This window comes from Epinephelus fuscoguttatus, linkage group LG4, assembly GCF_011397635.1.
Source record: "Epinephelus fuscoguttatus linkage group LG4, E.fuscoguttatus.final_Chr_v1".
NCBI lineage: Eukaryota > Metazoa > Chordata > Actinopteri > Perciformes > Serranidae > Epinephelus > Epinephelus fuscoguttatus.
Genome location: NC_064755.1, coordinates 32783917 through 32801613, shown reverse-complemented (window position 1 = coordinate 32801613; position 17697 = coordinate 32783917). Strand labels below are relative to the sequence as shown.

Genomic DNA, 17697 nt, shown 5'->3' with positions numbered 1-17697 from the left:
TGAACAGTTTTCATGTAGCTACAGGCCCTTTATAATTACATTTAATTATAGCCGAGCCACCATTGTGATGAATGCTGTAACCTCTCCTCTGGGTAATTCCTCTAAGTGAGCTATTGTTTCAATTCCGTGGCTCTGTGCTGCATAAAGAAGTGACACCAACAGACTATCAATAGGTACAAAATACCTACACAGAAAAAGCTTGATTATAAAGTGTCACACTCGATGCACTTATGCATTCGTTCAGTTAATGCGGGTCCACCAACTTGCACACAGCCCCAGCCCACTTTAAAAATACAGAAAGGTCCTGCCGCTGCTTTGGCAGAGCTGTGGGCAATTATGTAGATTGTGCTCCATCCCAGTTTCCTCTCCAGCGCTGTCGAATCCTTACCATTGACACCTACCTGAATAAATCTCTGGCTAAAATGTCGAGAGCTTGTGCGGATAATAAGTTTCCTTCTCTCTTTTTCTGTTTATCCACAGATCATGTTTGGGAAAGGGGAGTGGGTGGTTGGCTCAGTGCAGTATGAGAAGAAGAATGATTTGTCACTCTACATCATCATCCCTGCTGTCATTGTGCCTATGTTGCTCATCATCGCTATATCCGTCTACTGCTACAGGTAAATTAAGCTATTTTGGGTAAACATCTCACACTATAAAAAATAATCTGCTTCTAACAGCATTTTTTATTATCTGAATTTTTGACCCGACAGTTAAATGTCACAAAATACTCAGTTTAGGTCTCTAAATACTCTGTTTTCAGATACCTGCTGTGCTGTCTTCTTGCAGGAGAGGCTATTTTTGTGTGTTGTTTAGCAAAAACATCACTCAGCTTACAGTTAACTTGCAAACCTACACTGTTTTTTGCAGATGTTCCCAGCCTCAGTCTTTTACTTGTGACTTTTTAAAGGGGAACACCACCTAAATAATGAATTCCAATATGTTATGTCCATGGCCAAGGAAAGTTCAATCAATATTTGTGCAGATGAGCTACTCTCTCTCCGAGCCAGAAGCCAGAGAAGTAAGTCTCAAACTTGTGATGTCATTGGGTTTAAAGTCTGGAGCTGACTGATTTTGTGGACCCACAGAATGTTTGTTTTCTTATTTATACCCAAATGAGCTTCATTCAGTTGTAATTTTCTCAAGTCTGAAGTAGGAAATATACCCCTATAGACTGAATTACTGTGATATAGCTCTGACAACGACAACAATCACCTCTGGGTAGAAAAGTGGCAACTGATTACAACTGTGGCGATATATGAGATCGGCAAAATTGGTGATTTCTTTTGCTGTTTTCAGCTGTAGCCTTAATGTTTGAAGATATATAGTTAAACACGGTGGTCCAACCTATCTGACATTTCTACTGTGCATATGTTTTATACTCTTTTGCTTCGTTATCATGTTTAATAAACCAAATCTACCGACATAGAAGCTAAACAGTGAGCTGCTGTGGACAGGGCCGCAGCAAAAATGTACTTTGGCCACCTAGAAATGTCAGTATCTGTGTAAGTGTACACTAAATTTGAGTATTTGCTCTGGTTTACCTTACACAATAATTGAGGCAGCAATAGACCAGCAACTCTGTGTTCTGCTACGTGAAATGACCGTTTTTGTCAGTGGAGTCTGTTGGCTTTGATATAACAGCTTTAGTTACCCATCAGAAAAAGGCTGTCTGATGTTAAGGTAAAGTGCTGAAAATATATAACGTACACTGAAACTGATATTGATTTCCTTTTTTGGTGGGCTTTTTATAGGTGGGTAAAAACTAACTAATTGAGGCAGTGTCTGCTCAGCATCGTTGATTTAAATGTACGTGATGCAAGGAATATTCTACCTGGAAGTTATCGTAAATAATCGTGATTTGGTCTATTCCCCTGGGTGCTCCCAGTGTCATCTGTCCCAATGCATTGTCTATGGAGCATTACCAGACTTATACATGATGACATCACAAATTTGAGTTTTAACACTCTAGTTTTTGGATTTGGGAGAGAGCTGTTCATGTTTAGACATTGTTTGACCATAGGAATTGAGTTTTGTTGGAACTGGCTTTACTTCCATCAAATAATGATAATTATTTCTCCTCGAAATACTTGTTTCCTTTTCTTCTGCACTTGTTAAAACCCAGTGTTTAGAACCGTATTGAAGTGCCGAAAACTGGGCTTGCAGATTTGATGAAGTGGATGTTTGGGGTCAGTTAGATGTCAGAGAGGTGTGACTCCTTGTTTAACCTATGATGAACAAACTGCTATAAAACTCAATTAACAGAAATCCAATAGACCTATCTGGGGATATGGGAGTGATAGAGCTGCAGAAAAAGTACTATCAACATCAATCACAGATATGCATTTAAAAATTTATTGTATTTAATCGTTGTCTTTCAAAAACAAATCAGAAGCAGTGTATAAAATATCGATTTATCTACACATTTCAAATTGGAATATTTGCAGCAGTATTATTACCAGGGTATTTAGAAATCCTGACGGTATGAAATTTAATACTGAAAAACATGGTGCCTGCGAATGGTTACAGGACTGTAAACAGCTGGCCAGCAACAGGATAGCGAGACCACAAGTATTTACAAAATGGGCTCCATATTCAGTTTTGCTGAATTGTACGTATGCTGCAGTAATTTAATTAATCTCACAGACTGATTTAGGGCAGCCCGTGCAACATATAGACCGATGTCACACTGTAGACCAATGAACAGACAGATCAAACAGAGTAGCAGCTCTGTGTCTCTCTGAGTGTTGCTGGAGAACTTGTGAGTGAGTGACTGGGCGAAGAGTGTGAGAGAGGAGAGATGCACACTGGTATGTGTCATGTAACGCAACATGACCTTGTATTGATATAGATGGCGTTGTCTAAATTTATATCTTGCCTGAAATATATTGCTGTATTGTACAAAGTCATTTATATCGCCCAGTCTTAACCACAACTTAGCGAGTTAGGAGCGCCTCACACAAATACCCTGTTCTCTGCTACTAACCAAGAAAAAAAAAGACGTTGATGGCACAGTCTTGTAGTCTTGTTATATTTTTATTTTAAAAGTATGCCTTTATGGTGCGTCGGCGGCTTAGTGGTGGAGCAGGCACCCCATGTACAAGGCTGTTGCCGCAGCGGCCCGGGTTCGAATCCAGCCTGTGGCCCTTTGCTGCATGTCATCCCCCCTTCTCTCTCTTCCCCTTTCACGCCTGTCCTGTCCATTAAAGGCAAAATGCCCCAAAAAATATCTTAATTAAAAAAAAAAAAAAAAAAAGTATGCCCTTATTTTAAAATATTTCAACATTTGATATTTTCAGGTTGTTGTATCAAAGTTAGAAATTTCATTATTGTGACGATACTCATCAGAAGTACTGTGTCATTTTCTGATTTTCTGTTGTGGGCTTCTTAAACATGTCAAAAAATAAAGATGAAAAATAAATTGTTAAGCAGCAAATCTCATAAATGTAGGAAAACTCATGATGAAGTATTAGGCTGATAAAACTAAGTAAGTGTTTGTTTTTTTTTTGTGGTTAATAAGGTCCCAGTACTGCAAATAGAATTTAAAATGGATTTGGAATTGTTTGTGAAGTATTACAGCTTATTGTGCTCATTTTACTGTTTAATTTAACCTGTTCAGTCCATGCATTCTAGAGGTTCTCCCAAATAAAAGGCGATTTGTTTGCCAGTTGATATCTTTGTCACAGACGGTCATGCATCAGTTAAAGTCGCTCACCTTCTGCTAAATATTCATAAAATACCTACTGTATATCAGGACCAACAAACCCACTGTGACGGAGTAATATTGGTGCCAACAGGATACGTTTCTGAGACTCAGAGGAAACACTATGGCTAAGTTATCGGCCAATTGTGCCAACTCAAAGCAGAGTCTTTGAACAGCAATTAGACCTGAAATTATTTCTAAAAAAAAAAAGAAGTTAAAAGCCTTTCCTGCTTTGATGACTCATTTATTCTTTGTGGAATCTGTTCAGGAGAAAGAGTCAGCAAGCAGAGAGGGAGTACGAGAAGGTGAAACATCAGCTTGAGAATCTGGAGGAGAGCGTACGAGACCGCTGCAAAAAGGAATTCACAGGTACCAACCGTGCAGCTGTGGAAAAGCTCAGCAGTATCGCTAATGCCCCTCAAAGGATCCATGTTTCTAAAAAGCCATAAAGTAATGAAGTGCTTCATAGCTCTGATTACATTTCTTTGATGTATTGTACTGCAGTGAATTAAATAAATTCTCCTGCTTAACATCATGTTATCATCATTACGAGGAGCAGTTTTGCAGTAACAGTAATAGAAAACAATCTTTCACAGCTGAAATTATTTTCCTGGCAAAGCTCTCCTTTCTCTGCCTCTCGCAACATAATGATTGAGACAGACGAGCTGCACACAAATGAGAAAAGGCTGCTTATTAAAAACGAACGAGGTGCTATTTTCTTGTTTTTTATCTCACAGACTTGATGATCGAGATGGAGGATCACACCAATGAGCTGAGTGAGGGACGGATCCCCTTCCTTGACTACAAAACCTACACCGACCGCGTCTTCTTCCTGCCCTCTAAGGATGGTGCCAATGATGTCATGATCACAGGAAAGCTCGACATCCCAGAGTCTCGACGGGCCACTGTGACCCAGGCACTGAACCAGTTCTCCAACCTCCTGAACTCCAAGACCTTCCTCATTAATGTAATTATACTGCATGAGTGAATCACTGAATGGTCAGCTGTGGTCATAAACTGATAATCAGTTTACAGCAAGGTGTCCAACATTAGAACTTTGCAAAGTGATTGATGTGTGATACTTTTAAAACGTATTTAGATATTTAACATTTTCCTGTAGCCAGGCAAGGAGGAGGTCTGTAGGGATGTCGATCAGTCAACCACTTTGGTCCAAACTGAAATACCTTTGCAGCTGTTAAATGGATTGCCATCAAACATTCATGGTTCTTAGACGATGTATTCTAATGACCTTGGTGATCCCCAGACTTTCCTTTGACACCACCAGCAGGTTCACATTTATGCAACTGAATGATTAATTGAATGAAATTTGGTGCAGACATTCACGTCCCCCACAGGATCATTTGTAATAACTTCTGCTGACTTTTCCTCCAGCACCATAATCAGGTCAAAATGTTTGTTCATTACTTTGATTTGTGACCAAATACCAGCAAACTATTGTAATTCCCATACGCCTCAGCTGTACTTTGTGTTTAGCGCTAATTAGCCAATGCTAGCATGCTAACACGCTAAACTAAACAGTGCACATTTTGTACAGTCCCAGCTAAACATCAGGGGCCGTATTGACAAAGGTTCCTAGTACTAAGAGTTGCTCCTAGTGACGAAATATTAAGAAATTCTGACATTATTTTAAAAATTTCCCCTTAAAGTTAAGACTAGATCCCAGATCCCAACGCAAAAGTTATTCACAAAGCATCTTAGTGCATAAGAGAGCTCCTAAGTTGAAAAGCTCTTAGGAGTAGGGAGGAGGACTTTCAAGAGTTTCTTAAGAAGAAGAGAAAATGGTAAAAAGACAAAGAGGAAGGAGAAATATTCTCCAAACACTGGATGACATTGAGTAAATTAAATTGCTACAGATCTGATGGTGCAGTGATGTTTGTGGTCAACCTCATTAGGGATATGCGCATATCTCCCAACCAACGCAATAACGATGTAACGCCAGAAATAAAATGATCACAACTCAGGATGCATGATATTGGAATTTTCGCCAATATCTGATATGCTGATACATAACAGCTCATTTGACCAATAACCAATACCAGTAGCAATATATCCACTTCTTCCCCACCTAATTTTAGTGATCATCAAGTCTCGTCTGTAGTAGAATTAACATAATACTAGTCCATACCCATTGGTGGCTTTGTCACCTTCTACCTACGCCAATCCTCAATGCCTATGTGCAGTTTCACATAGATTGACCACGTCAGTGAGTAGAAAAACGTGGGACAGACAGAATGACTGACACACACTGACATTTTCCGTGATTATGTACAGCATACCATACCATGACTTAGTCATACCAAAAAGTAGAAAAAAAACCCCAAACATTGAGCCACAGGGGGAGCCACAGCGATCGGTTGAATTTTAGCCATTTTTAAGCATTTTTCTGTTGTTATAGCGCCACCCAGTTGCCAATTAGAGTTAAATTTCTCCAGTCACCTTGAGGCGTCCTGTTCTACATATCTACCAAGTTTAGTAAAAATCGATATGGCAGTTAGGCCTAGATAAGAAATTAGCTCTCTAGCACCCCCATTTTGTTTGATGGGGTCAATAATGGAGGGGTCCCCTCAGATTATGTGTGGTCATATGCCTACAAAGTTGCGTGGTGATGGGTGAAACCCTTGAGATGTTATACACCTTTATATGATGAGCCACGCCCTCCGCAATATTCATTGCCTTATAGAAGCTCAGTTTTAGTAAGTTTTCCAACTTTTGCCAAGAGGGAACTTTAGATACTGGTCCCTAGATTATGTTCACCCAGTTTCATGCAGATCAGTCAAACTTCCTAGGAAGAAATCGATTTGAAGTGTTTTTCAAAAAATTCAAAATGGCGGAAAATCTATATAGGCGGAAGTTATGGGTTCTTGAGGCAAATTCGTTCCTCATGAGGAGAGGCATCTCTGTGCAAAGTTGCATGTCTCTACGACATACGGGGCATGAGATATGCCCATTCAAAGTTTGCAATTTCATTTGGTTGCTATAGCACCCCCCTTTGGCCCAATTGATGTAATATTGCTTCATTCGCATCCTCCCATGACCCTCTACCACTGTGCCAAATTTCACGTGGATTGATCAAGTCAGTGAGGAGAAAAACGTGGAACAGACACACACACACACACACACAGACAGACAGACAGAGTTTTCATCATTATATAGTAAGATATAGTAAGATTATGCATGCCTACTCTTATCGTGATGGCCACCAGCAGATAGAGACATGAAAGACAATACATTTCAATGTATGAAATATTCATTCATGCGCAAAATAAGAAAAAGCATGTTGGCCGATTCTGATATTTAATTTCAAAGTCAATATTGGCCGATGCCAATGACGTGCCAATATTATCATGCATCCCTAATCACAACACTAAGATGTTTTGAAAACTGGGAAAATGCAACAGTGCAGCAGTGATGACTTGGGTCTTTTTCAACCTTCCATCAGCAGAGTGATCACATAAACAATGACAACACTTTCAGTCTCATTTTGTGACATTTTGTTCATTTCATTTCCATTGGGTGTCTGCACCTTGCAGGCTCACAAAAGGACAACCAATCACATCTGTTAAAAGAATGTGTCATACCTAGCAACAGGGTCAACCACACGTCCTCACTGTCCCGCTCTTGCTCAGAGCTGCTCTGAGGATGTTCCTAAATTACTCCTAAACTAGAACTAAAAAATTGTTAGGCTAAGTTAGAAACTCTCAGGTAATGTTCTCAGAATGTTTGTGAATATGGCCCCCAGGATAGTCGTAGTGACATTAGCACTGCTGTGTCAGTACAGCCTTCCCACTAGGGGGTCGTTCCAATGTTCCCAGGGTTCAGTGTTTCCCAGATTTAAATGGCACAGAATGGCAATATGACAAAGGGCCCTGTGTTCCTCAGCTCTGTATTTGCTTAATATGACATCAGTTTAATTGGATAATATTTATAGAATGTCTCATTTAAAGCAATGAGCACGATAGGAGGTTGAATGTGTGTTAAGATAATATTGAACTAAGAAACATAGCACCTTTGGAGCTTAGGGCCCTGGGAACATAGATGCGCTTCCTACATCTACCTTCTAGGATGGCTGTGGACACTTCTTCCTAACATACAGCGAGCAAGTGAACAATGGCAGATGGAGTGTGAACAATTGTCCATATAACTATGAGTTCAGATGACATTCAGGGAGCATATTGAGATCTGAGAGAACCTAAAGAACGCCATACTGTCGCTCTGAAAACAGGTTTAAGGTGTGCAAAGCTTTGAAAAACCAGGGGCAGGGTAATGATTTTTCAAGCAAACAACAGGTCATTTGACCTGCTGACTGGCATTTATCAGTTTAAATTTAACACACATTTAGATATTAAAGCTTACAGAATTCATTAAATAGACCTAGGAAAGGGGTTGGCATGATTTAGATTTTTAGTACTTTTAACAAACTCCAATCAGCTAATTAAATTAGTGAAGCAGCATAAACATTGAACCACATCCATGAACACTGACATCTCTCTCACTTGGAACTACTCAGAGAATGAAAACACAGTGGCGTTTCTTCTGAATAAACTAAACCGGCATCGTTCATCATGATGAAGGAGTATGCAACACTATAGCTCTTTATGCGTTTTAATAGCGGTTGGACCACAGTGGAAGTTTATGGCAGGGAGCCATGAGTAGTCAGGCTGTGGCTACACAGGCAGTCCTCCAAAAATCTGCCAGGGTATATTCATTGTTAATTCATTGCGTTCACAGCCCCGTCCTTAGTTACTTAGGTAAACTTTTATTGACAAAATCACAAGGGTGTATTTACCTCCCACTGCTCTTGTGGTGCACACATCTGTTAGCTTTCAAAATCTGCTGTAACCGCAGTCAGTGCACTGAAAGGTCTTTTATATCTCTCTGAATTCAGGCTCTCCTCCATTGATTTAAGGACTTTGTAATGTGTTCGTTAGTTGAGTACAGTATTGGAAGTGAGAAGCAGAAGACAGAGCAGAGGGAGACGTGTGAAGATTCCTAATAATCCAATATTGCTGGCACAGAAACGGCCTCTTAGGTGCTAACTGTATATGTGTGGGTGATTCCTCTTCCACTAATTGGTATCTTTTCTTAGCTACAATATTTTACAAGGCAGAACTGGATTTACCTTGATAATTATTGTTTTCACAAGCATTAGTCTTTTGATTATTTATGCGTATTATGTTGGATTTGCTTGTGTGTATGTGTGTGTCTGTGCGGGCTTCATCAGGATGATTAATTTAGCTTGTCTTTTCCATGTTTCTTTGTGGGTGTGTTGGTGTGTTTGCAGTTTATCCGTACCCTGGAGCGCAGTCATGACTTCAACGCCAGGGCCAAGGTGTACTTTGCCTCCCTGCTGACGGTGGCTCTGCACGGGAAACTGGAATACTACACCGACATTATGAGAACGCTGCTGCTGGAGCTGATGGAGGAATACGTCCACAGCAAGAACCCGAAACTCATGCTGCGCAGGTGAGTGAGGAGCAACTCAATGCTGCTGCTCAGAAGATACCGGTGTAGTCAGATACAATGCCAGCAAGGCAGTGCCAAGTTTAATATCTTAGAAGTCCTGTACTGCTAAGATATCACAGCAGCTACATAACTGGGATGCTTCTTAGTCACACTAGCAGAGTTGTTCTGGGGATGGCAGTGCAGGTCGGTCAACCACTTTGGTTCAGACTAAAATATCTCAACAACCATTGCATGGATAGGCATGAAAGTTTGCACAGGCATTCATGTTCCCTACAGGATGAATTCTACTGACTTTGGTGAACACATAATCTGACTCACCGGATATAGACTGCGGCTATAAGCCTGCCCTTGGCAGGCTGATTTAGGACGACGTTCTCCCCCTTCCCACTATTTACATGTTCTCTTGGCTAACAACATGCAAACTGCAAATGGCACATTTTGACAAAGATTTGCATCATACAATAAGGCATGCCTGCTTTGTTCTTTCAGTGGGTTGTTGTAATGAAACAAAAAGTGAATGCACCTGGGAAAGCTCAGACTCGGTCTTCTCTCATGCCCAGTGTTGATCGGATTTCTGACATGGCCAGTCGCAGTTGATTTGTGTGAGGGAAATTCTCCCCTCTGAAGAGGTGATGGACTCGGTGTGAGGAATCAAGTCTCTTTAATGCATGCAGCACGGAGAAAGGACCCAAGTGTTCTCTGCCAACCTTCAGAATGTACAGACTTTTGTTCTCTACTGAAGCTCTGTTTGCACCCAACAGCTGCCCTCATAAAGGAGATTGCCCCACATAGAACAGATTTACCAATACAGGAAACTTTCCCCTCACCAAACGAAAGGTCATGACCCCCACTACAGATTCCTAAATAATTCCCACATTTGTTATATCTTTTCACACCAGTGAAAGTGACTTCACAAATGTGTCGGTCTGTTCCATTTCACATGTGCTTCTGTGATGTCGTCGTGATAATGTTCTGCAAGAATCACATACAGCTGGCAAATCATCCGTGGTTTAAATGTGTCCACTGAGCTCTTCCAGAGCTAAAGCATAGTCATGCTTCACCTCTACGGCACAGGTGATCAAATTATGTTTGTGTTTTTTATCATTTATGTTGAATCACACAGTGGACCTATGGCTGTTAATGTTGTTTTGTGGCCTTTTTCCTTTGTGGAGCTATTTTATTGCCAGTGCTCACCATCCTGTGTGCAAATTTTCCAATAAAAAATGTTACCGCTGACACTAGGGATGGGCGATATGGCCCTAAAATAATATCACAATATTTCATCTATATATATAAATCAACAGGTGATTTCCTTCTCTTGTAGCAAAACCCCCAAATGATTGAGTTTATTTTTTTCCCACCTGGACATTTATACTCTGCCATTTCTCCTCTAATCATCACCCTGTAACCTGTAACAGGCTGTTTACTATCACACATCATATGTAGTTTTTTTGTTGAGCCACGAGCATCATATAGGTTTATATTACCGAAGGTTTATGACAAAATCACTTGACGACAGAGGAGAGGGAGAGACTCTGTGCTGCTGCCAGAGGAGCCGCTGAATGAGTTCCCTCTGAGCGGTAACTCGCTAAAAGAGTATAAGAAGTTCTAAGAAGTCTGGGGCTGTTCATAAAACATTCAGGACGCCACAGTTTATTCCACACTATTGAAGCTGCTCCTCTTTTTGGAACCACAGTGGAGTCAGTTATAATTTCGCTTTCAGCCATGCTTGTTGTTGCCGTGGGTAACGGTATGACGTCAGTATGTCAAGAGGCCAAAATAGCACGAGTTTTCATATGATATTAAAAATTATACCGGTATTATCATGAAGGAGATGATATGGCACACCCCTACCTGACACTGTTTTGCAATGCACCATGCCAGTCCTGCGTTTCGTTTAAGGAAATAAAATCAACCCAGAGCATTTTTATCCCTATACCAAAATGATAGTGTGCCTCTCCAGCTCTGACAAATCGCTGTGGAGATAGATTTGGGTACGTGAGACTAGTGAACACCTGATTTTTCAGTCAGTGCCACCAGCAGGTTGAAGTAAGTCCAGTAAAATATCTCTGCATCTACAGGATGGACTGGCACCAAATCCTGTAGACATTCATGTTAGCATATGCATTTAGTTCAAAGCACCATCTCCTAACCTCACAGCCAGCGTGACTGTACTCTCGTTTAACAACTTCTGCCCTGAGATCATTAGATGTCCTTATTACTCAGCTCTATAATCAGAATCACTCCATATCTAAACCCTGGCAGCAGTATAATTAACCATCTTAGAAGGACTGGGATTCACTTCAACATGCAGTGGACTGTTTCATTCTGTTGCCATGTTTTCTGTTGAATTTTGCACTGACTACTGTAGTCCACTATCAAGAGCCAGACTGCTGCTTGATCTATTCCAGTCCTCCTCCTTCTGTTTCTCCTTCTGTTTTGTTCCCTCCAAGTCCAAGCACAAAGTGCTGTGTGATTCTTCTTTTTCTGTTCCTCTTCATCATCTTATTCATCTCCTCGTCCTACAGCTCCTGAGCGAAATTTACTTTTGTTCTGTGCTGTTTTTGATTGCCTTGAATACATAAGTCAAATTAAATTGGCTCTTTGTAAGTTGCTTTATAGCATAATCCTGCACAGGGATGATTTTTCAATGGACATTTCTAATTAAAAAAAATGACTTTATAATGTTGGGCCTGTTTTATTGTATGAATAAACTCCAGCTCTCAATCCTGATCAGAACAATTCTCATTAACTGAACTGTAATCACCTGCCGTTCATCATCTAACCTGACCCAAGTTCTATTTTAATAATTGCCCTTTTCACCAAGAGGAAAAATCAGTTGTTATATTACAAAAATTTGCCATGCCTCATTTCAGAAATTATTAAAAAATAATGTTCTGATTGGCATGAAATTATAACTTCTTATTATAACAAATTAATTGGTATTTTTAGGATCTTGCCAAATCCTGCAAATGTTTTCCTCTGATATTGCATAATATTAATTGCTCACTGTTTTCTCCCTTGGCAACATCTCCTAATTCCTGTGTAGTATTAGAGTGTGTAAACATTCAGCTGACTAATTTGATTGAAGTAAATAGCCTTCAGAAAAGAATCTCCAATTTTAGCGCTCTTTGTTCCTCACCCTCTCCTCCACTGTAATGACTGTGTCAAGGTCAAATCGTCCACCGACGGCGGCCACCCCTCCCTCAGCAGGACCCACTTGTCTGACAGTACAGTCGCTCATCGCTGCTGGGAGGGGGGTTATGTGATCTGAACTGTCTGCTGTGCCTAGGCACGCTGTGACTGGCTGTTATGCAAGTACACATCTTAATTATCCCCCAATGGAGAGGCTCATTATGCTGATTAGGCCATTGTGCCAACACAAGCCCCCTTTATATACAAGACATCTAATTAGGCATGCTAGCAGCTAACAACCAGCGCCACTAGTGGATATGTGACATTAGGATGGGCGATCCGTCAAGTGACCACTGACATGATTTCTGAATTAAAATATCCTGATACTGACAAGCTGTGCAGAAATTTCCCCTGTTGACATTATGTAGATACACAGTCTTAAGAAAGTAGTGTTTATAAGAGGACGCAGTGAAAGTGGTTTTTATAATAAGTAGCACCTCTCATTCAACTTTTGCCAGGTGAAGCACAGTGCACATTATTTCTTTCTATCCCCTGCCTCCTTCCCTCAAGAGCCTTTGCCTTTGTAAATAAGAATTTGCTCTTAATGACTTGCCTGGGTAAATAAAGGTTAAGTAAAAAATAAGTAAAAACATAGACTTGAACATCACACAGAAGATTTAGACTCCCACAGGCTCATTTTAACAGGTTGAGGAACTCTTTTGTTCCTCAGTCTGCCAACAGAGGATGGCTTCCAAGCAGCCTCAGTGTTCCTGAGTCGAACACTGAATGCAATAGGAATGATTAATTTGTTGCACTGCACCCACTTTTGGTAATGTCTGATGTGATTTGTAGCCTTTGTTGTATGGTTTTGTTGTTTGGTTAGATGTTTTTTTTTGTATTTGTGTATTTATGTGTATTAAGAGAAAGAGTTGATGTCCTGGGATGCAAGACAAATTTCAGAATTTTTCTGTTAATAATGTGACTTCAAATCAAACATAAAACATATTACAGAATATGCAGAGACAAATTCTAATCCCTGCACATGAGCTTATATAAAGCAGCGTACATCAGTGAGAGAATAACATCCATATTTCCAAGTGGTGATTATTTCTCAGGGTTACTTATGGATTCAGAATTTAAGTGGCATGATATAAAAATACTAATTAGATGTGTCACATTTTCCTCCTGGATTTCCTAGTCAAATGTCATGAATGTAATATGCACTTACTAACATACAGTGTTAACACACCACAATGATTAAACTATTCTTATAGTGATATTTAAAACTGCTCATCTGATGTGTTTCTCCAGGTCAGAGACAGTGGTGGAAAGGATGCTGTGTAACTGGATGTCCATCTGTCTCTACCAGTTTTTGAAGGTAATGTGAGTGTATGGTCACTTGAAGTGTATCAAATGTATCATGTTAGCTGTTTTCCTTAAAGACCTAGTGAAATTAGAAATACATATTCCCAGTTTTAATTCTGTTCCCTTGTGTTAATCGTTCATTTATCTCTCGTTGTATGACAAATATGTATGTTTGGTTTTTTTCTCTTCCTGTAAAACGAGGGAAACAGTTTCAAATGTTTGAGGACTTAATCTGAATCTACAAATGTCAATCAATCAAATGAGACATTGGGTGCCTAGCTAGCCACACCGGCCATTTATACGTCACTTGACCGTTTGTGTGTTGTAGTAGCTAAGAGAGCAATATGGAGAGAGACAGGAAGAGATGTGTGTTTGGATATCAGTGTTTCCATTTCCAAAACAATGTGGCAGAGGTCTATTTCGTTCATCTGTCTTCCTCCTGATTCAACCACGAGGGAGGTGTGTGTGGAGCCAACAGTCTGCTCAGCAGCGGACTCCACTGTAGCTCCGTTTCGCGCTAAACTCCAAGCCCACCCACTTTTTGGCAGTCCAATCAAATGTGAAGGACTTGATTTAAATCCCTCATGTAACTGTGCACAACTCAAATATTCATTTGCAATGGGAATATGTCACAGTGGGCGGCATGGTGGTGCAGTGGTTAGCATTGTTGCCTCACAGCAAGAGGGTTCCTGGTTCGCATCTAACTCACTCTAAATTGTCCGTAGGTGCGAATGTGAGCATGAATGGTTGTCTGTCTCTATGTGTCAACCCTGTGATAGTCTGGTGACCTGACCAGGGTGTAGCCTGCCTTTTACCCAATGTCAGCTGGGATAGGCTCCAGCCCCCCGCGACCAGTAACAGGATAAGCGGTTACAGAAAATGAATGAATGGATGAATATGACACAATACAGGAGCTAAAGATGCTCTAACTTCTGTTTCACTGGGACTTTAACTCTAGTCAAAGAGAGTCTTACCGTATATTTATTTTTAAATTGGCAGATTTATTCAGTGGTGATTTGTCTTTTATGTTTAAAGTCCTAAATCGCTGATACAGAAAATATGTATAATGACATGCTAAAGCATTAAACTGTGGGCTCAGTGGATAGATTTCTCCATTTCTTTCATTAGTGCTCGTTATTGATGATGTGCATTTATCTGTCTCCTAAACTGCTAATCACAACAATTAGCTCCTTGACAACATCTGAGACAACTTCTCCTAAATGGCCTTGTTTGTGTGTTTTTCTGTGTGTGTGTGTGTGTGTGTGTATCAGGACTCTGCAGGCGAGCCCTTGTACAAACTGTTCCGAGCCATCAAGCACCAGATCGAGAAGGGGCCCGTTGACGCCAGAGTGAAGAAAGCCAAGTACACCCTCAACGACACGGGCCTGTTGGGCGACGATGTAGAGTACTCCGTCCTGGTGAGATGGACATGTACACACACGTGCACGCACACTCACACACATACACACACACACGAAACAAAAAGACCCTACACAACACTCACACACATAAACTTGGTGTCAGAAAAACTGCACACACTGCACAGTGTTTTGTGCCTGGTGAGCAACACAAACATGCACACACAGACACACAGTGCAGTTGCCATGGTAACCACCAAAAAAACCTCCAGGCGACTGCCCGCTTTTGTGTGACATCCATTTTCAGTGTCAATGTTCTCGGCTCGAAAAACGACACAGCAGGCAACACATTCCAATATAGCGGTGAAATGCATGGCTTAGGTGAAAGTACTACAAGTCGGTACAAGTATGGAGTACAAGCCACCTGCACAACCTCTCCTCGACCTTCCAACCTGCACCTGCTCTGTATCCATTTAGGCCAGCTTACGGTAGTCAGGAAAAAAAGCCTGTGTGTCTCGCTCTGGTATCGTGTTTCAATAATGGAAGCTAATGTGAACACAGCTGTTTTCTGTTAAAGTCAGCACAAATAAAAAGACCCATGGGTAATGGCGTTGTCGAGGACAATTATCAAATTAGCTTGAATTACACGTCTCCTGCCGTGATGGATCGCCTTCTTTGATTGAATTACAGAAAGAGGAGGAAAAAATAAAAGCAATGAGCTAGATTTCACAGGCAGACACGTGTTTCCTGTTGGCTTTAATCCACAGCATGCTCTTACCCATTCACCTCAAAGACGCAGACATGCTTATGAGGTTGTTGTTGTGATCGGATTGCCTGCTCCCCGTTTGAATCTGTCGAGTGGTCAGTTAGTTATTTCTGACAGAGTGACGGAGTGTGGGAGGCAAGGTGGGTCAGAGATTGCTCCCGCTGAGCCTTGGTCATTAACTGGCCAAGGTGACAGGAGTCCTCTCAGGTGTCACCACAGAGTGTGTGTGTGTTGGTGTGTGCTTACAGAAGCCTGGTTGCCATGACGACAGCATCCCGACAGAGGGACTCTGTGTGTGAGCGTGTGGGTGGGTGGCTGGGTGCTCTCTGTGGCCATGTTTGAATATTTCTGCATATTTGTCATTTGTGTGCATATGTGTATGTTTTCTGCGCGTGCTATGTTACCACGTGGTGCTTAAAGGGATAGTGCAGATCTTTTGAAATTGGGTTGTGTGGGGTACTTATCGGTAGTCAGTGTTTAACACACATTAGATGTCAGTCGGCTTGGAGTCGGTTTAGAGATGCAGGCTAGAGTCCGACACGGAAGCTAAGTAATGTACTGCTGTGGACCGGGCTAGCAACAAAACATATTTGAGCCACCTAAAAAAAGTTCAGTATCACTTTAAGTGTACACTATCTTGAGAGTATTTTTAGTGCTTTACCTTTTCGTCAGATAGCCCGTTTCGACAGGAGAGTCTTCAGTTCCCCATTTGTACTCTTGTCAAAGACACCAGAATCCATTGAGAAAAACAGTAATTTTAGCTCACTGAACACAGGCACTGCTGGTCTACTGCTGCTTCTATCAGTTAGCTAGTTTGGGTTATTGTGTGACTTTGGTGAATCTGATCTAACCCTTTTAAACACCAAAGTCACAGAAAACACAAATTAACTAAGGCAGCAGTAGACCAGCAGCTCCTGTGTACAGCATTGTTGAATCACTGTTTTTCTCAATGGAGTCTGGCATTGAAAAAAAGTGATGTAATGGCTTCACTTTCCTGTTGGACTTTAAGGTAAGGCAATAAAAATACATTCAATATGACATACATGTTAACTAATGTTGATTTTTTTTAGGTGGCTAAAATACATTTTATTGCTGACCCCTCCACAGCAGTACATTGCTTCCATGTCCGACTCCAGCCTGCTTCTCCAAACTGGGGTCATGCCGACGATATCTACTGTTTGTAATATACTGTCTATGGATAAGTACCCCATACAGCCCCACTTAAAAATGTCTGAGCTATCCCTTTAATGTGTGTTTTGTGTTTGGTAGACCCTGCAAGTGCTGGTGCAGGGCGAGGGTCCGGATGTGACGCCCGTCAAGGTGCTGAGCTGTGACACCATCTCTCAGGTGAAAGAGAAGATCATAGAGCAGGTGTACAGGAACCTGCCATACTCGCAGCGGCCCAAGGTCGACATTGTCACACTGGGTGAGTAAATGAGGGCCACCAAAGCGGAGGATGAGCTGGAGCAGAAAACATCCAATAATGATAAATGATGTAAGTGTTACAGGGAGTGGCAAGGATATCAAAACGGAGAAGCTATTTCAGTCCTGACTGAAATGCCTTTTTAATTAAATCAGAATGCATTTGTCTAAATAGATAATTGATTTTTTTTTCATTCTAATTTCATTTAATTGATTATTTTGAAGATGATCTCTCTCTCTCTCTTTCTGCCTCTGTTGTGGAATAAAAAAATCTTCACCGAGGCTGAGGAGTAATTCTGTGTCAGCAGCACGAAGAAAGCCTTCATCCCTAAACAAAGTTTTGCTCGCTACTGTAGTCAGAAACCTTAGGGACTGACTTGAAAGGCAAAAGCTCTATAGACATTTTCCAACATCAAAGCCATCTTTTATTCCCATGCAGGCTGTAGATCTCATTCCTTTATACATTT

At 41.0% G+C, this 17697-nt stretch overlaps 1 protein-coding gene across 2 annotated transcripts in view; it reads left to right on the top strand.

Moving 5' to 3' along the window:
- Positions 1-17697, top strand: part of plxnb2b (plexin b2b) — a 175928-nt gene that overhangs the window by 143433 nt on the left and 14798 nt on the right. For both annotated transcript variants that reach the window (XM_049573258.1, XM_049573257.1), the window contains 7 exons: positions 481-617; positions 3969-4069; positions 4438-4667; positions 9003-9184; positions 13631-13697; positions 14956-15102; positions 17078-17234. In XM_049573258.1, coding sequence (XP_049429215.1) covers positions 481-617; positions 3969-4069; positions 4438-4667; positions 9003-9184; positions 13631-13697; positions 14956-15102; positions 17078-17234 — 1021 coding nt within the window. The remainder of the gene's footprint in view (positions 1-480; positions 618-3968; positions 4070-4437; positions 4668-9002; positions 9185-13630; positions 13698-14955; positions 15103-17077; positions 17235-17697) is intronic.